The following is a 17,596-nucleotide window of genomic DNA, read 5'->3' as shown; positions in this document are numbered from 1 at the left end:
TTGCAGATAACTATATTAAGAAAACAATATTTATATGATTGGAACGCTGCTATACCCGTCAAAACTAACCTCATGAAAAAAATTAAAGCAGAAATTCATAAGACAGCTGAAAGAATTTTTTTATGCATATTTATTTTTAGCAAGAAAATGTAAGGTTGAAAAAATTACGAAATGTAGGAACGAAGATCGCAAGAACTGAAATCCAGTCGAAAAAATTTATTATTTTATACGTTGTTAAATTTTATTCTATATTTATTAATTAAATTTTAGTTGCAAAAGTCGTTTTTTCTTACTTAATTTCACACTATTTTTAAAAAAAATAATAATAATAGTGTGTGTGTGTGTGTGTATGTGTGTGTATGTGTGTGTGTGTGTGTGCCTCCGCGCGCGCGTTGTTTGTTTATTAACAAAAATTAGGTATGAACCTTCTAAAATAATAATTTAATATAAATTTGTCATAATAACCTAAATTCTGTTGGCCATAATGCAAGCTCATAATCTTTTGCCTGTGTTTATTTCCTCCACTAAATGTAATAAATTTTATTAGTAACAAATAATTAATAAAAATTATCAGTTTGCATTGCGGTGTACAAGCGTACTGCCGGTTAATTGGCTGCAATAATTGGATTGTTTGTCAATTGATGTTTACAAATGAGGTATCATTTTGTTAAAAATAAAATGCGTAATAAATTTTCTAAAAAGTAAAATTTTGATCAAACATATAATTACAAAGGTATTAAAGATTAAAAGATTAAGATTGTCATCATTTTGAAATTCATGAAGGTGACGTTTCAAAATTTTTTATTTTGTAGAACAAGATACTAGTCTTAGATTTGCAAATTTAATTAAAGTAGGTTTATCCCTTCCTGAGAAATAAGTTTTTTTTTTCAAAAATTACAAATTGGTGTCCAGGAGGAAAACAAATCAAAATAGGACTTATGTCGATATAAAGTGTTTTGCTCATTTTTGTGTCCTGAATCAGTACCTGATGTTCGGGGAATACCTCCTGGAACACTCTGTATAACAATGGTAATTTTATAGTAAATATTAATTAATATTGTAATGAAGTTCTGTTATAAAAAAAATTTCATAAAATGCATTACCGGATACAGTATTTTATTCGTATAACGGATAATTAATTCATGAATTCAAAAATCTTTTTTTATAAAAATTGATAAATTTATATTAAACTTGCTATTTTGGTGTGAAACGATTTTTAATAATATTTATTTATTTATTTTATTGGATTTCCGATGTCTGAATCGCGTGAACAAACTTTACTTTTCCTTTAAATCTTTAAAAACTTTCTGTCATCGTTTTTCTTAATATTTCTCTGTGTTCTTCTGTGATTCTCATGCCGTTGTTTCCTCTTCCATCTTGAGCCATTTTAAATCTTTTAAACTTATGTATTTTTTTGCTGAAAATTTCTCTCTCTAAAATTTCTTCTTCTTATTCCGGTCTCTTGGAGATCCTTTACTATCTCTAGAAGCCAACTGGTTTTACTTTTTAGATTATAAAATAAGTTAAAATGCTTTCTTGTCAATCATTCTTTATTTATTCTCTTTAAATAATAGTAAACTGTTATTCCCCTAATGGATGCAACTCAAAAATATCAATGGAAAGCCAATTGTAATAAATCATTTTAAAGAGCATTGTAAAAAAAAAAATTGTGTAAAAATTCAGGCTACGATAACCCTAGCTGATATGGCGACTATTTAACTTTTTTTTCACAGCTAGTTTGAAACGTAGTCTGCAATATCCTCTTAAATATAGTTCAAACTGAAAAACTAAATAAAAAGAATTTAGCGAAGTGCTCCGGCCTGAAAATAATTTCTCTATGAGACCAGTACTTTGGGTGTGGTGCAGTCCACTTTTGAAGCTAGATATGAAAAAATATTAAATACCGCTATTTTAGTTAAGGATAACTTATTCTGAAGTTTGTTAATCAAAAGTTTGTTTTTCAGTGACTTTTAAAATGATTTGTCACAATCATTTCCATTTGAAATTTTTCCCCCCCGGTGTAAAGTTGTGATAGTCTAACCAAAAAAAAAAAACAAAATATACCGTTTCGACACAGGAACAAATATATATATATATATTTTAAATATTATATTTAAATAATAATATTAAATAATATTATAAAAACAAAATTTAAATAATAATATAATATATTTTTAATATTTTACTATTGAGCAATTATTTAAGCGGTAGTCTAGACCACTTTTGAAAATAACTTGGCATAAATAGGTAAGATTTGCTAAATTACATCGTTTAGAATTTTCATAAAAAATACAAATTAAATTAGGGATATAGGATGTAGGGGGTATACCGAAATGAAACGACTGGCCCTAGATAGGGAATCTTGAAGAGCTGCATCAAACCAGTCAAATGACTGAAGCCAAAAAACAAAACATTGGGTCCAGCCCGCCACCTTCATCGTGGATGATGAATAATTTAAAATTAATAAATAAAAACTCACATATTCAGCAATGCTTGATGTAATGTAAAATTTTAAAGAAATAAAAATGTGATTACTCAATGTTTTTTACTAAGATGAACTAAACTATTCTGACTAAACAAAATTCTTATTTTGTACAAATAGAACGTAGCTTAAAAGGTAGAATATCTGCAGTTATATTTGCAGTAGTATCTACCTATGTGGTAGAGTTAAACGACATTCCAAAGTCGATTTAAGAATGGTTAGGTAAAACGATACCAATGAAATTATGATAGTGAATAATTTTTTACTATAAATATACTTATATTTAAAAACATTAACAAAATTAAATTGGGTAAATAAAACTTTCAGGAGAATTTTTTTAGGTAAATTAGTAAATAATTCAATAGACATACACTACAATTCGATTAATAATTTGTGTCACTTCTTTCGGCCTAATTACATTAGATCGTAGGACATATCCACTAAATTTTTCTTTACTATTATTTTAATAAAAATTATCTTTAAAACATAATCTTAATATTATAATTTTTTTTTTTTTTTTTTTTCTTCTAAGACCATAATGGATCACTTCGTTTATAATATTCAGTTCATTTTTTTTTTTTTTTGGCAAGTTCTTTCTTTTCTTGCTGATTTGTTGTTTTTCAGCTTTTCTTTTTTGCCAGTTATTTCTAAGGGTTTCAGATCTTCTTGCCCTTTCTTATTCAGAGTACACCCGGCTTATTGTTTTCTTGGGTTTTTGTAGGAATCTTGTTTCTTTATTTTTTAATTTCTCATAGTTTCCGGTTTTCCTTTTTTAGGTTTTCACGGGTTATGTCTAATTCCTCCATGTCTTTCTGTACTTCATATAACCAGTTCGGTCTGCTTTTCTTGTTCCAGAAAAGTTCGATTATCCGTCTGATACGTCTGGTCTCTTCCGTTCTGAAAATATGTTCTAGAAAGGAAATTCTCTTCTTTCTAAATTTATTAGTTATCGGGATGATCGTGTTGTAAATCTCTTCGTTTGGAATAATTCTCCAAATCCCGTCTTTTTTAATGTTTTTTCCGTTGCATCGTCGTAGAATCTGTCTTTCAATCTTTTCCAGTTTGTCGGTAAACCTTGTCAGTAATATTTGTATTAATTTATTTTTTATACTATTTTTTCCGACCACGCTTATGATGTAATACATTAAAAACATCTAAGTTACAAAGCGTACTAGTCAGAGTTGTTTTCTATGAGATTGACGATGTTCACTGTATAAGTAGTCAATACTCGTAAACGTTTATAAAAACTTAGCTGACGCGCAGGATGGGGATGAATTGCTTGATCGGCGACTAGTTTTTGGTATCTACGACATCCTATTGCAGTGTACTATCCCCTCCACCAGGGCCGGCCCTAGCGATAGGCAAGGTAGACTACTGCTTATGGCGGCAAAATTTAGGAGCGGCAAAACCGCCTGAAGTAGAGCGCAAAAAAATAACCACAATCCACAAAAATAAATTTCGATTACTTGAATCAAGAAAATAATATTATTTGCTATTTATTAGTACAATAGTATTATTATTGTTCTAGTTTTGTTTATTGTTCTAAAAGTATATTTAAATTATCTCTGAAAATAGTAGGTAATAGTTTTAATTTGTAAGTTCGTTGGCGTTAGCTCGTTAAAAATGTAAATTTTATTTTTCAATAAATCTATGTTAGTATTATTGTCTTAATTCAATTATATCTCAATTTTCTGATTAACATGATTATTTTATGATTCTGGTTTTTTTTTAACTTTTTAATTTTTTTGAAGCTTGAGAGGTCGAATTTTTGGGGTTTGCCTACGGCAGAAAAAACGCTAGGGCTGGACCTGCCTCCATTCTACTATTAGCAGTGTCAAAATTACTTCAAACACCCCAAATAGAACTATTGCATTCCTATATATACGTTTTCTAAGCTTTGACAAGCAATATGATGAAAATGATTAAGATGTATCTTGTAGAACTGATCATCTCCAGTATTTCGGCAATGTTTAACGATATGTTTGGATCAATCAAGTAGATAACAGGATACCACTTGCTCCTCATTTTTCTTTTAAAAATTTTTGCTTGGATTGTTTTTTTACTTTAAGAATAGCTCGGTAATGATTTATATCTGATGTCAGGTCGGATATAAACTTTTCGGATTATAATATCAACATATTAAACGTTTGATTGCCTTGACCGTTTATTACGTTTGCAACACTGTAGAAAATATAAAAGAGGGTTTTATCAATGACATTACCACTTAAGGTAAAATGATATTTTATTCTTATGAAATAATAAATTATATAATTATGATTATTTAATAAATATAATTTTACAATATTTTGTACTCGAAATAGTAATTCAATTATATCAAAGATGGCCGGTCATTCGATTAGAAAAATATAATTTATTTAAAGGATTGGGTAAAAAAATAAAACAAACAAATTATTAATTATATTAGACGGAATAATAATCTTTTTACACATGACATTTTAGAATAATTAATGTAATTTAACAGACCAACATAAATTTACCAGAAAACGTGGATTTTTTTCTTTCCATTTATAGGTTAAGTGATTAAATACATGTTTTGTCATTTATTTATCTCCTTCCCGCTTTTTTATATTTATATAGATTGTCATCGCTCTAATTAATAATTAAGTCAGTTTATAACGATGCCGTAGAATATTGCGTGTATAAGAATTATGGAATAATTGTCTCGTAAAGAAATATTTTTCCTGTTTTCACAATACATGTAATGACAGGTAAAGCGAGTTAAATGTATTTAACATGTACTACATTTCGTTTTATTTGAGATAAGAGTGTGTACGTACCCATATAAACCGATGAGTATATATACCGGTTTAAGAAAAGAAACTTTATTAATAATATATATTTTATTCTGAATATTTTTTAAATAAACTCTAATAAGAATAGATATAATTTATTTTGTCAAGTTGACTTTTTTATCTGTTACTCTTTAATTGAAGAAGAAACTGTAATTTAATAAAGTATGTGTTGAATTCCTGATTTAGCATCAGCATTTCCTGGCAAATTTAACTAGAATAGCTTATATTAAAGTGAAAAGTATGGGTGATCGTGTCAAAAATGGGGTATCAGGTTTTTTTGTAACTCTACGTTTTAGAGTCTAACTAGTTGATTTAACCAAAAAAATATGTACGTATGTGTTACACTTTTTTGATATTATATCTCAGGATTGACCTAACTGACTTTCTGTAAATAATTTGGCTAAAATATTTCCATATATAGGGCATTGAACAAGTAAATTTTTATTCAAAAAAAAGTCAGGGGCTGATATCGCGAACAACCGATTTCAATTTTCTTCAGAGGCATTTGAAAGAAATCTTTATTGAAGAAAATTTGAAGCAACACTGTTTCAGATTGAAAAAAAATCAACCCCCTCTCTTAAAACTGAAAAATATGTTTTTTATTCTTTTGTTCTACTCGTATCTCCCTTCATTTTTCAAAAGCTTTTTCATATATAGAGCTAACAACAAATATATACAATTTTTTTTTTTAATTATTGATCCCGGACCTAAAATGCAGAAAGGATTTTTGAAAATTTTATTTTTTTTTTTTTAGAATTTATTGATGGGGTGCTAGGTTTAGAGTTTATTACTTAAGCGAGTTTTTTAAGCTTAACCTGTTCATGAATATTTAAAAAAATGTTTTTTTTAATTTATTTGCCACCTCTAAAAATATATTTAGGGTCAACTCTTTTAATTTCTATTTTTACAAAAATGTTTTTTAGTATCTTTCTTCATCACTTAAAGGGCTATTTAAATTTTAAAATAGCTATGACATTTATATTATATTCGTACCCAAAATGAGAAGCAATTTTTTTTATTACTTTCATAAAAGTTATACTATAATTTTTTTAATATTTTAACATTTTCTTTTAAATTACCTTTTTTTTTTGTTAAGGATCCACTTCTTTAAAAATTAATTTTTCCATACAGTATAAGAAGCCCTTAAAATAAATAAAAAAAATAAAAAAATAAAAAACGTATTAGAAATTTGACAATTTTGATGGTTAAATCTAGTTTTGGTAATTATCATAATCAATAAAAAAGCACCTCTTGAATTTGAGCTCCCAAACTTTAAAACATTTGGAAAAATCTTTTCTATAGTTTTTGATGCCAACGTTTATAAAACTATTTTTGTGAATATTAGCGTTATTAAAAGAGTATTTTTAATATAGCAAATTGTACAAAACCATGACTTTTTAAGGCCATTTTATTTGACAGTTTCGTAAAATTTTTTAAAAATTTTATCTTTTTCCAATTTTTTTTAGGTTTTACTACTATATTTTTAGAAATTTGTAAAATCTTTTATTATAAAATTTTTACGATTTTACAATACTACTTTTTTAACCGGCGTATTCGGGAAAATTATTCAACATTTTGCCAGCTTTTTTTTATCAGTTGTTACTTTACTGTTGTAACATACACTCAATACATACACTCAGACTGCTGAACCAATCTGAGACTGTAGACCAATTAGTTAACTGCTTGGAACACCTCACCTACTGGTAGATGGACACATACGGGATGGACTCGTAAATTTATTCCAAGAATAGATGTGTGGGTGATTCCTAGTGTTAAATTATTATACAGTGTATATATATATATAAACGGCAGCTGAGCAGGGCACATATCTCTGGGCCCCCAACGCGTTTGTTATCCTCATGGTTGTGAAAATATTAAAAATTTTACAGATATTCATTAAAATAAAATAATAATTAGTCATTTTACTTCATTATATTTCTACAACCGTAGTGACAGAGATATAATGAAGTAAAAAGATAACTTCTTGTTTTATATCTTAATCCTCTCAAAGGGGGCTAGGGCCTCTATACTTAAAACCTTGCTTGGTAAAACAAGAATGCATTCTAAAAATTCAAAAAGAAATCGTTGATTCTCGCGTAATGTTGTTGCAAACAGACATGTCCACAAACTTTCACATTTGTGTATATTTAACTGTCATTATTCACTTTGAATTGATAATCACACATCGGCTAATCTACAGCTCAACCTAATAAATAATGATGGAAAAGATAAATGAATTCGTTAAGAAATATTTTAATGTTAAAATGATTATGAACTGTTTATTTTACCCCCTCTCTCTCACACACACACACGCGCTCAATCTCTCTCTCTCTGTGTGTGTGTGTGTGTGTGTGTGTGTGTGTTCAAAGAAATATTTTATTGGTTTATTTTGATTTATACTTATTCATTCCTTTATTTAGAAAGAGATAAATTTCATTTACATGTTCATTGACAGGTCCATTGATAAATTGAATTTAGCTTTCCTTATAGTTGCTTTTTTAATATTTGTGATGTTTCTTCATCCCATTTATTCCATTCAAATTTATAAATTATTTATTTGCGTGTAAATAGAATATCCATATATATATATATATATATATATATATATGTATATATAGGAATACTCATTATATATATATATATATATATATATATATATATATGTGTGTGTGTGTGTGTGTGTGTGTGTGTGTGTGTAACTTTTTTTATTCTGTCAGCCATTTATTTCTTAATTCATTACTTTTACTTATGGTCAGTCTGTACGGACAATGTTAAGACTTTTTTTTTTTATGTATGGCAGATTCCATTGTAACTCGGTTCCTAGTCGTAAATTCTAACTGAAGCATCACACTGTTACATTGTTGAAGAATCTATTGCAAGGTTTCCCTCCTTTAGAAATATCTACCTCCATCAGAGAGGGATGTATACTTTCCTAATTATCCCTCTATGACTCCAACTTAATCATATTTTGATATTTTGGGTCTAATAATTTAGTTTACGTTTTTAAAAGATTATGCCACAAAATTCTTTCTGCTACTTTAGATTTGTTCTTTATCAACACATATCTAATTTTCGATATCCTTCTGTAACATTATATTTAAATATCTGTATTCTTCTTGTATTGTCTGTCATCCATGCTATCTAAAATGCTGCACATCGTACAAATTTAAAAAAAAATAAAAAGTTATTTTAAAAAATACATAAAATCTTGCTTTCATCAATTTTCTATTGATTTTTACTTACTTCATCAATTCGTTGTAGTTTTATTACGCAGGTAACAAAATTTTACAACTTCTGGTAAATTATATCCATCTTTTTAATTCCTCATTATCTTACTTTCTATTACATTTCATTATCTTTGTTTTACTCTTATTTATTTTCAAACTATATTTGTCACTTAGTGAATCGACGCAGTGCAGAATTTTTTTCTAATTCATCTTTCGTTTCTACCGAAAGAACATAGCCATTAGTAAATTTCAACATTTTTATAATTTCTCTTTGGATAGTTATTCCATTCTTAAAACTGTCCTTCAATTATTGTACTGCTTCTTTTATTTACAAGTTGTGAAGAGCATTTGCGAGAATCCATATCATTATCTCGCTCTTAACTGCCTTTCTTCATTTTCTACTTTAGATATTCTAGAGAATGACAAAGAAAATTTTTACAATAATTTCTTAAAATGTCAGGTTTACGCGTTAGATCGTTAATTTTCTTGTTAATTTAACAAAAACAAAACCTCATGTATAAATAGAGTTCTCTCATGCGGATTTTCCTGGTCTGTATTATTAGTTGTTAAAAAAATATAAAAAATTGTAAAATGTCTTAACTCGGTTATTTTTTATCAAACATAATAAAAAGAAGTACAAATTTAATGGAATTTTGGATGGTTCTCAAAAATTTTAAATTAAATTTGTTTCACAAAAATTTTAAATTAAATTTGTTGCAGTTATCATTAGAAGTAAGCTAGAATTTAATTTCTAATCAACAATATTAATAATAATCTGGAATATCTATAATGACTTTTTTGCAGTTTCGAATCATATCACCTTTTTTATCACTTTTCAGCTCTTCCCAATCTATATGATGATTTAATTTCCTAGGACTTTTCAAAATTTTAATAAATTTGTAAAATATAACTAAATATAATCTACTAAACAGTTCCTTAATATTAAATATTTGGGGGAGCTTGGTTTAAAGTAATTTAAATGATTTTAGTTTATTGGGTAATATAAAAATATTACGCATAATTATTACGTAATTTATTAGATATAGTACCGACTAGAAAAAAAACAGTGTAAAATCCAGCCAAGATCCGTTTGAAAAATTGAGAATATCGAAATAGCAATAAGAAGACGACTTGATATTCCTAAGCCGTGTGTGCAAAATGAACGAACATAAACGAAATAAACAAATATTCATTAAACTCTGGGAACAAAAGAGCAACCATGGGTTACCTACAAAAAATAAAGAATTACATAACCTAAAGATCCAAGAATTGGAAATGAAAAATAGAAAGCTATTTAAACAAAAAATAACGACATGTTTGAAATTGTGATGATGATGGAAAAGAATTACATCAAATGGTCGGAAAAGAGAACGACCAAACATGCGGATAAAATAAAAAAGAATATAAGAGAAAAAAGAAGAGATCAGAAATGTTATTTCTGAGGTTCATAGTTGGCCTAAACAGCAAATAAATAATAAAAATAATAAATAAAAATAGTGCCGATCTCAGTTAAATATCTCTGCCTCGTAGTCCGCCATATTTGAATTTCCTTTTTTTATTTAAGCATTATGTTGACTGTGTAGTAGTTTATTTTCATACGCACTTTGGCAGTGGGTCACAGTGGTGAGTGAGTGAGTAGAAATTTGACGCTTGTGTGTAGGACTATTAGTAAATCGAATGTATAGTGCGTTGTACTCTGAAAATCAATGCGTTTCTGACTGGAAAGTAGTAAGGGCGTCGAAGTTATTAACTTATTAATTTCTTGTTACATTATATTAAAATAGCTTTATTTTATTATCTATATTTGTGAATAGTTTTATTTTATTTTGTTTCTTGATTTTTTTTTTTTTTACTTATTTCTGTTAGTTATTTCTTTATTCGTTTTCTTTGTAAAATATTTGATTAGAATGACGTGATACTTTTTTCGAAAGGGAAGAAGGTAAAACAACGAAAATTGGTTTTATTGCCTAGGAACGACGCAAGAATTTTTTTGTTTGTTAATCTTTAACAGCTTATTTATGCATTAATCACTAATGATTGGTCCCTAGTAATTATGTGCACCTAGGATGTTATTTTATATTGCTTAATCATTTTTTTTTTTTTGCGGGGGGCCATAAAAGACCTTATGATAATTATTAGTATCTTTCAATAACTTTTGTTACACAACGATGATAGTACGTGGATTAAGAAACACATTGCAAAATTTACAAGTTAAGTTAAGAAACTTTTGTAATTTAATTCACTTTTCGCTTTAAGCTCACAAGAGTAATTCTATTTTATTTAATCCCGTTTGTAGGTGGTGTGCTTTAATTGGTAACATGAATTTAAAGTGGTTTAAACGAAATTAATTAACATATTTGTGTCTTGTCTTTTTACTTGTATAAATATATATATATATTTTTTAATTTATTTTCTACTTAGCAACGTTAAAGTAGTATATCTTAAATTTTCAGAATCGAAAATTTTGTAAATTTAGGAGGAGAGTTTAATTTTGGAAACCTTTCTCCTAGACGAAATGCTGTCCAAACTTATATTCTTTTATCAATTAAGTTATGTATGCTTTTATTTATACAATATTCTGGTATTTTAGGTCGATTAATTTCATGCAGTCCGCCATTTAGCCTTGCGCTACTTCCATCTTGAATTATTGTAGATACCAAATAAACCGGAGGCGTCAACCCTAAAAGCCTGTTATAACAACTGTGATCAGAAAGTGAAGAAATATATACATAAAAAAAAAATTGTTAATCACACGGTTTCTATTTATTAAAATTATTTCAACTGGTTTTTTAATGAACTTCATAAATAATCAAAAAATAAACTCTGTGTATGTGCGCGCGCGCGCGCACGATATCAACCTTATGTACGTTATTTCAGATCGACACCTTTACCTACAAAGCAACTTGTCCTGACTGACTGATTCATCAACTAGCAGAAATTACTGAAGATAAATTGATGAAAATTTGTATGCACCTTTTTTTTACAGTGTAAGTGCATACTAAGAAAGGAGTTTTGAAATTTCAAGTTTAAAGGATTAAAATGGAGAAACAATGAAAGGTACTTTTTTAAGATTTATTTCTCGGTAACAAATGAAGGTATCAACTTGATTTTTAATGTATAATTTTCAAGAAATTAAGTTCTGGATTTCCCTAAATTTTACCTTGAAAGAGGTGAAAAATAGGTATAGAAATTTTGAAGAATGATTGCAAATTTACTGCATTTTCGACTATATTAAACGAGATATTCAGTCGATTTGGACTTACAAATATTCTTCAGATAAATATTTATATACTATTTTCTATTTTTTTTAATTTTAAGAGGAAAAAACATAAATTGTTTTGTTCACAGTTTTACTGTTTTACGCGACCGCTATTAAATCAAACTTGATGAGATTTGGTAACATTGTTATGGTAATTTATGTTTATAATTCTGATTATGTTTTTAGCGAGCAAAGCCGCGAAGTGAAATTCATATTCAGTTACTGGGTCCTGTATTGACCAAACTGTTGCTCTGAACAAATTAAAATAAATAATTACAATAATTTTTATAAATTGAACAGGCTTTATTTATATTTTTAGTAACCATATAGCGCGGGCGAAGCTAGAGGATGCTAGCGTATATATAACATTTCGAAAAAAATAAAATGGAATCCCTTACAACATTTTAAAAAAATATCTGATAATATGAAATGTTAAAAATAAGATTTTTTTTAATAATTTTGTAAAAAAAAAATATTTTTGAAAAGTTATTCAGCTTTGATATTTTGAAAAAATATTGTATCTATCATAATTCTATAGGATTAAGATTGGGCGGATTATTATATACAATTGTTTGAATATCGTAGTAAAATAAAACCAGTTAAATTTGGTTTTATTATAGTATGTTTTTTTATCAATTTTGATCTGTAATTTTATTAAAACATCTGTAATCTCAATTTCTAATTATTCTGTTTTAATGATTGTAATTTATTATATACAATTACTTAACTTACAGTCCACCTGCATAAATAAAGTAGAATTAATATTCTTATGTTTCCCAATTTCTTAACCTACATATCCCTATAAGGTGAACCATGGGAGCTACACTTATCTTTTTAATAGTACAAGTATAGAAAGGTATTAAATATAAAAAATAATTACATTAATTGTACATATAAATCAGGGATTTAAAAAAGCAGATCTTGGTACACTTAGTGAAAAAAAAACTGGAACATTTTTTATTTTAAAATTCAAGACACTCCATTAGTGAAGCAACCTTTTATTTACGCAATTGGTCATCATGCTATAAAGTCTATAATTTTTTTTACCTGTTTTGAAAATTAGGAAAAAAGAGGAATGACACGTGTTATTAGAACAAAAAATAGTCCTTATTTCAATCTGCCGACCGAATAGTGGTCTTCATTTCTCTTCTGAAAGGATTTGGGTTTGAATCCCGATAAGAATTGTAATTTTTCATACACTACAAAATATCTTATAATGTATTTATTTCTACCCACAAGTTTTGAGGTATATATGGTTAATTAATCATTACAAAAAAAATTCTTATCTGTACTGTTCAACCAATAATTGTTTATTTAGTTTTTTGAAGTTTAAATCGTAAGAAATATTAAATTGTATTTATGAATTAATATTAAAATTTTGAATGTTAGGATGAATTTTCTTTGCTATTTTTTTATAACATATCTGTTCTTAAATCTAGTTAATTATTTTATTTAAATCATAATTATTAAAAAAAATTAAATTAATAAAATTATTTGTCTTAATCATTATTACTATATTTATCAAATTCGAGAAATTGTGAAACTAATCATTTGTAATTCTGAATGAATTTCTAAAAAAATTAAAAATATATAAATATGGTAAAGGTAATTTGTTTATTAGTGTCTAATAAATTTTATTTTATAATAATTTGAGGTCAACAAATACAAAAACATTTACCGATTTATGTAGCTTAAAACGCTCTACAAGTCCAAAATCTTTTATTAATAAATAAATAATTAATGTAGAACAATATTGGTTATTAATCTAAAACCAAATTGGGCGTACCCGATATTATTTTTTGAAATCCTTTCAAAATTATATCTTTTATTTTATCATTTTCTTTTCGGTATTACATCGGCAGCATATGTGCAGATTAAAATCCTTTTTTGTAACATAATTAAAGAATTGAAGTTAAACATAAAAGTATAAGGTTAGTGTATTGTCTTAACACTTATTTTAGCTGTATAGGATTGAATTTTTTATTATTTATTAGTTGAGGTATGAGACTAAATATATACAGTATATATAGATATATAATAATTATTTTATAAAATATTTTTATATACATATTTTGTCAACCATTGTAACAGTAATATAGGTGTTTCATCAAAATATTTGCATTATAGGAGCGCTTTCGTAATCTTCAACTACTTCATCAGAGAATAATTAAATATAAAGTTAAAAATAGCAGTTTTCACATTTTTATTGGTGTTTGAAGGCCACAATCTCAAAAATCATTATTTTTAACTTTATATATTTATTATTAGTGTATTTGTTTGGCTGATGGTGTGTTAAGGAATACGAAAGCACTTCCATACTTTAGTAAAATAATTTTTTTAATTGTATTTTGGTTGTTTTAGAAAAATGTAATCTGTAAAAATCCTCTGTATCTATATATATAAGTGTGTGTGTGTGTGTGTGTGTGTGTGTGTGTGTGTGTGTGTGTGTGTGTGTGTGTGTGTGTGTGTGTGTGTGTGTGTGTGTGTGTGTGTGTGTGTGTGTGTGTGTGTGTGTGTGTGTGTGTGTGTGTGTGTGTGTGTGTGTGTGTGTGTATGTTGGATGTAAAATAACGAAATATACAAAAATAACTAAATATCTTTTTTTTAAAGTTAAAAAGAAAATACGATTTTACTGTGTAACGTAAATTTTTCTTTTTTTTGACAACCTTAAATAAAGTACTTTCGAATTATTTTTTATCATCATTTGAAATGTAATTTTATTTTTTAGATTATTTTATATACAAGTATATAAAATAAATATTTGTAGCTCTTTATAAATATTTTATATTTTGAAGATAATCGAGAAAAAAAATTAAACAATGTTGATCGTACTGTCATATCAAATAATGAATTTTTTCGATGAGAAACGAACTGATCTATTTACAAACATCATATTTTGTATTAATTTCAATTTTTTTTTTCTTTTCATAGTTTTTTTAAATTTATATAGTATATTATAATTCAATATAAAGAGGATGTATCTTAATCGGAAAATAAATACACAATTATTTTGTTGGATTTTAATCCATATTTATTTACAAAATAAAAATATTTTTTTAATAATATATTACATATACGAAACGTAGAAAGGTAAAAATGGTAAAAATGTAATGGTATACTTAATATCTAATGGTAAGTTGGGTGGTGAAGGAGGGAATGATTGTAGAAGGGGAATGAATTTGGTTGGTGATCAGTTTGGGAAAAGGAGGCAGTTTACAGTTTTTGTTTTTGGGTTTGGTTTATTTTGACTTAGTGATGGTAACTGCTGTAGCCGCCACTGCTTTCGTATCCGTGACCACCGTAGCTTGAATATCCTCCATCATAACCTCCATAACCTCCATAACCTCCGTAACCTCCGTAGCTACCGTAACTGTCGTGTCCCTTTACGAGTACAGGTACTGGTTTGTGTACGTAGACTGGTTGTGGTACTGGAACGGCGACTGGTTTTTCAACATGTACTGGGTATGGTTTTGGTACTGGTACTGGAACCGGGTGTGCGACTGGAACCTTGACGGCGACCTGAAGAAAGAAAATATTAAAGATTAATGACAGTAATAGTATAATATTAAATTTTATAAGTAACATGCGGTGTAACAAATCGACCTAGATTACGGACACTTTACAGAAACAGATTAAAAATTAAAAACTTACTATAAAATGTATATAAACGACATGTTTCATACATTATATATCACTACCATGCCTCTCTGTGCCTTTCCTAATGTATAAATTATTGTGCCTTATGTATAAATTATTCCTAATCTGTGCCTTATTGTATAAACTAGAGCCCATTTAAACGATAACTGGATAAAAACAAAAATACTAAAAGTAATAGTAGTAAGTCACAGTTTATCTGTAAAACGTCTCCCTTCCCTACCTTTTATTGAAATAATTCTATAATAATGATCAACAAGTAAATATATTTGTTAAATTTGTTTAAATATTTAATTTAATGTGTAATAAATATAGAAATATATTACGATATTATGTAATAATAAAAATTCGTTTATTTCACAAACGAAATTAGCTGTTTATTAGTCCGGGCGCATTTTTTTTTTTTTAGATATTACTTTGTTTAATAATTAACGGTTCGTTAATTAATTCATTTTTTATGAGACAAGAAAATATTGCAGTTTTTTACTATTGTACGGATAACCCTATTTAAAATAATACTGTTAATTGAACCCTAAAGACAAAATTATACTACTAAGTAGATGAGATTTGTTTTATCATATAGAGTATTATAATTTAGAAATAGTGTGAATCTGAAATATAAAAAAAGTTGTGTATTATGTTAATATAAAAGTGTGTGTAAATATTATAAATTCATAAAATAATGTATGTAATCTGCTAATGCTTTAAATTTTATGAGTTATAAATGAAACACAAATGATGTGTTATGATACGAGACAATAATAACTCATAAAAGTAGACATCCACCCGGAGGTCCTGAGTTCGAATCCCGGTCAGTTATGGCACTTTTCATACGCTACAAATTTTCATTTGGGCTAAATGATTACAGCAGTCGATGCTTGCATGAAAAATATGATCAAATACTAAGCTTAATTAGAAAAATTAAGTAGTAACGTAATTTCCCATTGAATAAACGACAACCAAACTACAGATAGACCTGTAAAATATTATTATCTAAAACCTTTTCAATAGATTGAATAATGTTATCATTATTGAAGTATAAAATTCATTCCTGTTTTTTTTTTCAGATAAATTATATGTACTATTTTTAAAAATATATATATAAATTTAAATAAAAAGGAATTAAGTCAACTTACCTTAACTGGGTATGGTACTGGTTTCTCAACTGGGTATGGGACTGGTTTTTCAACTGTAACTGGGTACGGTTTTGGTACGTGTACTGGGTACGGTCTGTCGACTGGTACGGCTACTGGAACCTTAACCGGGTACGGTACGTGTTTCTCGACCGGTACTGGAACTGGATACGGGTGTGGTACTGGGACTTCCTTGTGGATTGTTACGGCCTTGACGTATCCTTCGTGGGCGTAACTTCCACCTCCGATTCCACCGTAACTGCCTCCGTAACCACCTCCATAACCGCCTCCATAACCTCCGTAACCGCCGCTGCTGTAGCTACCTCCGTAACCGCCGTGACCAAGACTTATACCACTAGATAATCCGCTGTAACCATGGGATAATCCGCTGTATCCATGGGACAGTCCGCTATATCCTTGGGATAATCCGCTGTACCCGTGGGAGAGTCCACTGCTACTAAATAACAAAAGAAATTACTTTTTTTTACTTACTTCTTTATAACAATCAACTGCAATAGAATTTTTTAATTATAAACTACTAAGTTGCTAATTTTGAAGTTTTTTTAACGCATAATTATAAATTATGCAAAACAAGGAAAGTAGCATATTCTATTACAATTTTTGCTTGAAATTATTTCAATTTGTAATAATTTTATTTCTTAAACTTTAATAATTCTCTAAGGGTTATTTCTTCAAATTTATTTTAGTAAATAATTTAAAAATACTTTCTTTATTTTATTAAAGTTTTATAATAATTCATAAAGATTCGTTCAATCATAAAGGATTTCTACTCGGCAGTATCTCAGTAGAGTTCCGAAACTTTAGTCGAATTCATGTAAAAAACTGGATTATATTTTCATGAAAATTCAGTTGATGTAGAATATTTTGTATTGTTTAAATTTTATTACCGAATGATAAACTGCTTTTTATGTTAAATTTTTCCCTCTTATTTTCAGGATCTTTCTGTAGCTAAATTTTATTTTATTTTTTTTAAGATAAAAATATTAATTATCATTATATATAGTTTT

The 17,596-nt window shown here is 27.6% G+C and overlaps 1 protein-coding gene and 1 long non-coding RNA gene across 2 annotated transcripts in view; one reads left to right on the top strand and one right to left on the bottom strand.

Moving 5' to 3' along the window:
* LOC142331546 (uncharacterized) overlaps positions 1 to 17,596 on the top strand; it is a 190,587-nt gene that overhangs the window by 124,541 nt on the left and 48,450 nt on the right. The gene's annotated exons all lie outside the window — the stretch shown is intronic.
* Positions 1 to 17,596, bottom strand: part of LOC142331618 (uncharacterized) — a 96,004-nt gene that overhangs the window by 76,513 nt on the left and 1,895 nt on the right. The window contains exons 3-4 of the mRNA XM_075377647.1: positions 16,572 to 16,923; positions 15,081 to 15,300 (exon numbers count right to left, since the gene is read on the bottom strand). Coding sequence (XP_075233762.1) covers positions 15,081 to 15,300; positions 16,572 to 16,923 — 572 coding nt within the window. The remainder of the gene's footprint in view (positions 1 to 15,080; positions 15,301 to 16,571; positions 16,924 to 17,596) is intronic.

Source organism: Lycorma delicatula, chromosome 10, assembly GCF_047948215.1.
Source record: "Lycorma delicatula isolate Av1 chromosome 10, ASM4794821v1, whole genome shotgun sequence".
In the NCBI taxonomy this organism is placed as follows: domain Eukaryota; kingdom Metazoa; phylum Arthropoda; class Insecta; order Hemiptera; family Fulgoridae; genus Lycorma; species Lycorma delicatula.
The sequence above is the reverse complement of the archived record's forward strand: the minus strand, read 5'-3'. Positions and strand labels throughout refer to the sequence as shown.